Source organism: Rutilus rutilus, assembly GCF_951802725.1.
Source record: "Rutilus rutilus genome assembly, chromosome: 7".
NCBI classification, from domain to species: domain Eukaryota; kingdom Metazoa; phylum Chordata; class Actinopteri; order Cypriniformes; family Leuciscidae; genus Rutilus; species Rutilus rutilus.
This window is the reverse complement of record NC_140221.1, coordinates 25883735-25890894: the sequence shown is the minus strand read 5'-3', so window position 1 is coordinate 25890894 and position 7160 is coordinate 25883735. Positions and strand designations below refer to the sequence as shown.

The 7160-nt window shown below is 41.8% G+C and overlaps 1 protein-coding gene across 1 annotated transcript; it reads left to right on the top strand.

The window, feature by feature from the left end:
• Window positions 1-720: 720 nt before the first annotated feature.
• Window positions 721-7160, top strand: nalf2 (NALCN channel auxiliary factor 2). The gene is made up of 3 exons (XM_084413126.1): window positions 721-2136; window positions 2299-2470; window positions 6451-7160. Exons 1-3 carry the CDS (start codon window positions 1411-1413, stop codon window positions 6756-6758), a joined length of 1206 nt encoding a protein of 401 aa, XP_084269252.1. The 5' UTR covers window positions 721-1410; the 3' UTR covers window positions 6759-7160.

Genomic DNA, 7160 nt, shown 5'->3' with positions numbered 1-7160 from the left:
AAAGGGATAGTTCACCCAAAAATGAAAATTCTATCATTGTTTACTCACCCTCAAGTTGTTCCAAACCTGTATGAGTTTCTTTGTTCTGCTGAACACAAAGGAAGATATTTGGAAGAATGTTTGTAACCAAACAGATCTCGGTCCCCATTGACTACCATAGTATATTTTTTTCTACTATGGAAGTCAATGGGGACCGAGATCTGTTGATTACAAACGTTCTTCCAAATATCTTCCTTTGTGTTCAGGAGAACAAAGAAACTCATACAGGTTTGGAACAACTTGAGGGTGAGTAAATGATGACAGAATTTTCATTTTTGGGTGAACTATACCTTTAACATCATCTGTATTGTTATGCTTTCATTAAGTAAACTGTAAATCTTAGAGCAACCATTTGAGTTCATGCTTATTTCACTTTGCACATCCTTTAAAAGAAATCCATTAATCCACACTTCTCCAAAACATTTTTTACAGTATAGGCTACTACCGGGGTTGAGGAAAGTGCTGTAGTTGTTTTATTGCCATGTTGAAAAATTGCTACCCTAGTTTCTAGTATTTTACCCCAGTTTTATTTCCTTTATCAGAACAGTATGTGTGGGGGGGGCTAAATATATTTAGGTAGGCCTAATATTAAACGGATTAATAGATTTACCAGTCCAAATGGGGGGAAAAAAAGATAATACAATATTCAATAATTATAAATTATAATAAAACTATTATAAAATAAGAATGAAAAATTGTGTCGGTTAACATGTCACAATGCATGGTTCCAATGCTAACACCAAGTGGTATTCACAATCACAATCACAGCGTAAAATGACCGGAAGACAAAAGAAGGCACATTCCCTCAGTGCTTTGACGATGCTCTGCGCTCATAATCGTGTCTGTCCGCCCGAGGAAGGCGAGAGGGGTGATTCCTCGAGGGGTGGGCAACGATGCGCGCTATTGAATGGTGAGCGCATAGTGAATGAAGTTTCAATGGAGGAGGCAAGGATGCGCGCGACAGCGCACGCGCCACACCCCCGCGTTTAATTAAAACATCTCAGGGTTCGGCTGAGTGCGAGCGAAGATGGCGACAGAGTGAAGGAGACCACGGAAAGATGACAAGCCCCCTACAGACAGACAAACGCGCACAAGCTCTTCACCCCGCCGCCTCAGACATGCCCGTGAATAAGTAAGACACGGCTGCGTACGATGTGTTGTCAAGGAGATGCGGGGTAGGTGATGGAGTCTAGCGGCATGTGCTTTATCATGCACTGTCTCGGTAATTCAGACGCAGGTGTTTGCAGTGCAGATTCATTTTGAGCAGCAGGTGAAAGGGATGCTTCGAGCCATCATGTAAACGCCGCGGTGGGGAATATTGCGGAGGAGACCCGCCCGTGTGAGCTCGCGCTTTGTCTCCCCCTCTAAAATATGATCACGGGCGCCTGGCGGTGTGGAAGGAAACTTGACGCCGAGTTAGAAATCTGCCGCGTGACCGAACCCATCGACAAACCGTGCTGTGAGCCGGAGAAGGTGCAGAGATGGCGCATGAGCCTCGCATCGCTGCTCTTTTTCACGGCGCTCCTGTCCGATCACCTCTGGCTCTGCGCGGGAGGCAAGCTCCACTCGAGAGACCGGACTCACCGGAGGACGTGGAGCAACGCGAGTCACGACGCCCAGACGGGCCTTCGCGATGAGGACTGCGGGGTCCTCTTGAGCAATCTGACAAAAAGCGGGCCAGAGTGCGTGGAGGCTGATGCGCGGCGCCGCGCGCCTCTGGAGTCCGCGTGCTCTACGCTTTACCGACAGAAGAGCGGCTCGGTGAGCTCCTCCTATTCTGTACCGGTGCCCACGGTGTCGCCACACGCGTTTTTGGAGTACTTCCGGAATTTCAGCTTGTCGTTTTGCGACGCGCTCACAATAGCGGACCTGCTGGAAGGCATGACTAGTCCGGACGGGCTCAACTGCAGCCTGGCGCGTGTCATTCATGACCTGTTCAGCGGCGGACCAGAGGACGGGGACGTGTGCAGCGCTTGTGTTCACGCGTACATCCGACTCGACCAACACGCTCAGGAAAAATATGAGGAGTTTGACGGAATAACGCGCAAATACATGGCGGATGACTACTCAGTGCGCTCGCAAACACACCTGTGTCAGGTGAGAGGCGCTTTTAGTTACTACCATCAACACTTTGGATGAGGTTGTGTGTAGATGGATGTAAATGCTCTTCAGAAAGCACGTAGTAATACCAACCCACCCACAAGCTTGAGTGAAACATTTAGCATAATTAATGTGAGCATGGTAATATTTGTGTTTCAGGCAGTGTATAAAGCCTGGCTTTGTGCGGAATATTTTCCGGTTCCCCAACGGCAGTGTGCAAGGTGGCTTCCGTGCAGGCGCTACTGTGGCGAGGTCACTGCTAGCTGCCCCTTCATCCTACCTGACAACGACCGTCTGCTGTATGCCGGCCTGCCCAGCTTTCTCTGCGCAGGTAAACGTCAGTCAACGCAGGTAACACTGTACATACACTATAAGGCTCAAAACTGTATGGACAACCCCTTCTATTGCAGTAAATGTACAGAATTGTGTGCTTCCAACTTTGTTGCAACAGTCTGGTCCTGGTTGCATGAAAGCCCTTAAGTGATAAAGTTATAAGGTTAAGGGTACCCTTAGACATGGGTTGCAAGAAAAAACTTAAGCATCCACTTAAGGAACATTAAGTCTGTCTTTAAGTATTGTCCCTTAATTTAAAGGGTTAGTTCACCCAAAAATGAAAACTATCCCATAATTTACTCACCCTCAAGCCATCCTAGATGTATATGACTTTCTTCTTCAGCCAAACACAATTGGAGTTACATTTAAAAAATATCCTGGCTCTTCCTAGCTTCATAATGTGAGTGAATGGTAATGTGAATGGATTTTGAAACCCAAAAAAGTGCATTCATCTATCATGAAAGTAATCCATACGGCTCCAGGGAAAGGCCTTCTGAAGCGAAGCGATCCGTTTTTGTAAGAAAAATATCCATATTTATAACTTTATAAACTGTAATTACTGGCTTCGGTAACACAAGTCTTGTTCTGGCAGAAGAGTGCAACAGCATGTATTGTCAAAAATCCAATCAAATGAACAACAACGTTTTCATATTTTTCATCACTTCCACTGTGCGCTTGAATTAATAATCTCATGCCAGGCTTTCGTCTGATTATAACGGCAGGCCTTGGGTCTTTTCCCTCGTCTTCTAAATTAATAGCTTTTTTTGTCCTTGGTCCAGTTTGGTTTAAATGTATTATTTCAAGTACTGTAAAGCCGGTTAGCACACAGGACTAGACACCGAGCCGCGTCTAGCATTCAGACACAATATAACATGATATGCTTTTTTTGTTCTTGTTTTCCAGTTAGAAAAATTCATATGAATGCTTCTTGTTTCCTGATTGGCTGCAGTTTGTAATAATCTACATAATCAAAGTTTCAATGACAAAATTCTAGAGCTTTAACACTCATAAATATTTCTATTCACATGCTTTTTGTGCTCCTTGGGAAACTAATGATAATGATATTTCAACTATCCAGTCAAATCAAATTCGTTATGTGGCATTCATTGACATCCTTTTTAAATGATATATTGGGGAATAATAGTACTAGTAGTAATAATAATATTAATGATAACAATATACACCAAAATATATGTTATAAATATATAATGTATATTGTCTTATTAGTGTAATGATTCCCTGTATCTCTGTTTCATGGACTTTTATTTTGATATTCTTTTGTCTTGTTGTGCCTATGTTCAGTTCCTGTTTCTCTTGTTTCCATTGCTGTCATGTTAGTTTCCATAGCAACCCTTGTTTGTTACTATGACAACATATCACCTACACCTGTCCTTCATTTAGCCACTTTTCGTCTTGTGTATATAAGGGGCTGTTTACCGACACCATTTTCAACTAAATACGGAAAACTTTTTATGCGTTTTAGCCGTTCATTTACACGACAACAGCGTTTTGGTGGCCTGAAACAAGAAGCTTTTAAAATCGGGTGCACGTTTTTGCACGTTACAACGTAATTTAAACAACAAAAACAGGAATTTGTAAAAACTGTTACGTCATGCACATGCGTGCATGGGCAAATGAAGCCTCATGAAGCACTGAGGCTTTCCCTGAATGTTTCGGGAAAAAATTCTAAGCATCAAGAGTGTCGAAAACAGCGCCATCTTGTGGCAGGTCAAATTTATAGCAGCCATGTTTATGAGCAGCTGAGTGCGCAGCGCCGTTGTTTTACCCATTAAGCAAATAAAAGCCTGACAACGCTAAATGTTCAGTTTTCTGATAATATACTTCACATATTAAAGTGTGGCAATAAATTAAATGTAACAATTATATTTACAGAGTTGCTTGATGCAAGTAATTGTTGGTCTAATTATTTTATGGTTTCTATGCTGTTTATGTGTCAGAATATATGATCATGGAACATAGGCTATAGGCTTATTTATATAAAAAAAAATCTTAGTAAATGGAATTAAACTTCCAGAAACCTGTAGAGTAGTGGTCTGGGTTCAAACATTCCGACACGCAAAGTGAAGCATTCACGTGACTGGAAAAAAAGTGAGGCTTCGTTTTTCATTGATCACGTGTTTCTCTGAAAACAATACGCGCTCTGGCACTGAGCTTCATGAGAAATTGCGCTGCATACTCGATACACGCTTTGAAGCTTCAGTGTCAAATGTAACATCACTAACGTGCGTATTACATGTTTATGTTCATGTTGCAATAGGCTCGTGACATCACAAACTACTGGCAAGGCAGCATAACACAGCGTTTTTAATCATTTTCGCGGATCATTGTGAACGGGGATCGTTTTAAGAACATTGCCGTCTTTACACAAAAAAGCAAAGGAAAAACTTCCCTAAAACCTCAATTATCTTCATTCGTCTGCGTCAAGCCAGCACGTGACAATTGGCTGAAAATTGTATCTTAACTGTCTTTTTCAGATTTGTATTGCACGTTTTGAACATTTACAAAGCGGGACAGAGCATACTTTTATCATAAGTCACACCACACTTACTAACATCCAAAAAAGCAAGATTTGAAATGAAATGAGCTTAAATATGTAAATCAGGACATCATTAAACTGGGGATTCAATATATTCTTCAAAAACAAGATATTTTTTTAAAACTAAGGAATAAATGTGTTTATTTTTCACTGAAAGCCATTTAAAAGAAAAGTTGAGAACCAGTGTTTTACATGGACCTCACTGTGTGCACAGGCTCCTTGCTATGCTGGAATAGAAAAGGGCGTTCTTCAAAATGTTGAAGTTGAAGAAAACAATGAAGTTGAATTCTTATGGAAAATACAAACTCTGTTGCCAAATGAAATTGAACAATAAATGTAAAACAAAGAACAATTCTTTTATTTTGATCAAATACCACTGATAAAACTCATAATGTGTGTCTTTTGACTAAACATTGTCATATGATCAAATTTGTTAGCTATTGTAAAACTATTATTGGTAAAGGTATAGCGGAGGATTTTGCCGAATTTTTGAAAAGAACCGCCCTCTCCACTTTTTGAAAAAATGCACATGCGCAACACTCTACCTGCTCCCGAGAAGGGAACGCCTATTAAACGTGTGCACGAGAGAGCATGCACGAGCCTAGTTGTCCTCGTGCACGCTCTGGAACAAGGGCATGGCTCATACAAGCCTACTTTCCTTTACCTGTCGAGTAGAAACTTTGCGACTGAGGCATCAGTGGGAAGCCCAACCTGTGCTTTTAGCGCACGCCAGCGTGTGAAATATTCTCCCAAAAACACTCTGGTCTTGTTTCTTTCTTCAGAGGCCTTTCTCTTCTTGTCATACAATTCGTAGAAACTTTTTCTCTTGCGACCCTCAGACATTTTGAAAAAACCCAGTGAGAACGGGCGAGCTTCAATGAATGGCTGAAACCGTAGCTCACCACACACATACACCCGAAAGTGCGCATGCGCAGAAAGCGAAAAATACCTAGGGACGAGCACGTACGACGGCCTTACGTAAACATATCACCAGAATGATTGACAACTAGGAGGACCAATAGTCTTGATGATCCACCCGGAAAAAGAAAATCCTCTGCAATACCTTTAACTAAAACTATTGAAAATCATATATATATATATATATATATATATATATAAATAACATAAGAACTGAAAATAGATACAGTAAACAGTAGTATTATTTATATACAGTAAATAAATAATACTAAAATAACATTGGTGGATGGAGCTGGACATGACGAAATGAATGACGTGCTGCTCAGTGAGTGAGTCGGGAAAACTGCTCCTGCTGATTCGCAAGTGTTTGTGATTTATGAAGAAGAACCAGCTTATTGGAGATATTGGTCCAGAAATGTTTGTTAGTCAACTCCTAAGCGCCATTTGCTCTGTGTACAGTGTTCTGTCCTATTCTAAGCCAGTGTTTCTCTCTTTCTCATCAGGGCTTGAAGAGGAGTATTTGAGCAGTCAGGGACCAGACTGCTGTGATGTCAGATGGAGTGGGTGTGACTCCGCTGTAGGCGCTGCATGTGCTCTGACACGCCTCCCGGGCTCATTTTCTTTGCATAGGAGGCTTTCATCAGGAGCGGTGTCGTGTACAAATCGTCTTCATGGCAGTAAATTGAAACTGTGTGTGCTTGTTCTCTTCTTACTGCACACTGTCATCTCCATAACAACATTGCAGCATTGCAGCACTGGCTCCTTGGAGGCAATAGTACCTCTAGAAGAAGTTCCCTTGAGGGAGGAGTAAGAGACTGGAACATCTCCCCCTATTGAAAGACGCACATACTGTGAGAGTGTTTTTGTCTGCTGTGCATGAGACGAACCTTACCAAACGCCTGGAAAACACAGGAAGTCTCAGCACTGCTGAAGCGTCTGTGCCTGTCTTTTTGAGGGTTGGAACATCTGGCTTGATCTGAGCGCGTGTTTGTTTGAGCAAGTGAATGTTTTTAACTGTTTTTCAGTGTTCCCTTTGTTTTATCAGGACTAACTGCACATGCTACAAAACAGTTCATGAATGTTGTCTAAAACAAAAGAAGATTGTCAATCTTATTTTGTTTTAGACAACATTCATGGAAACAAAAATGAATGGATGAAGAATGGATGGATGACATTGTTACATTTCTCCCCTAATAAAACCAACTCTACTGGA

Excerpts from the sequence above, each read along its gene's own strand:
- nalf2 (XM_084413126.1), top strand. The coding sequence starts at position 1,411 with ATGATCACGGGCGCCTGGCGGTGTGGAAGGAAACTTGACGCCGAGTTA. Across the intron at positions 2,137-2,298 it reads CGCAAACACACCTGTGTCAG|GCAGTGTATAAAGCCTGGCT; the intron begins GTGAGAGGCGCT and ends TTTGTGTTTCAG. Across the intron at positions 2,471-6,450 it reads GCCCAGCTTTCTCTGCGCAG|GGCTTGAAGAGGAGTATTTG; the intron begins GTAAACGTCAGT and ends CTTTCTCATCAG.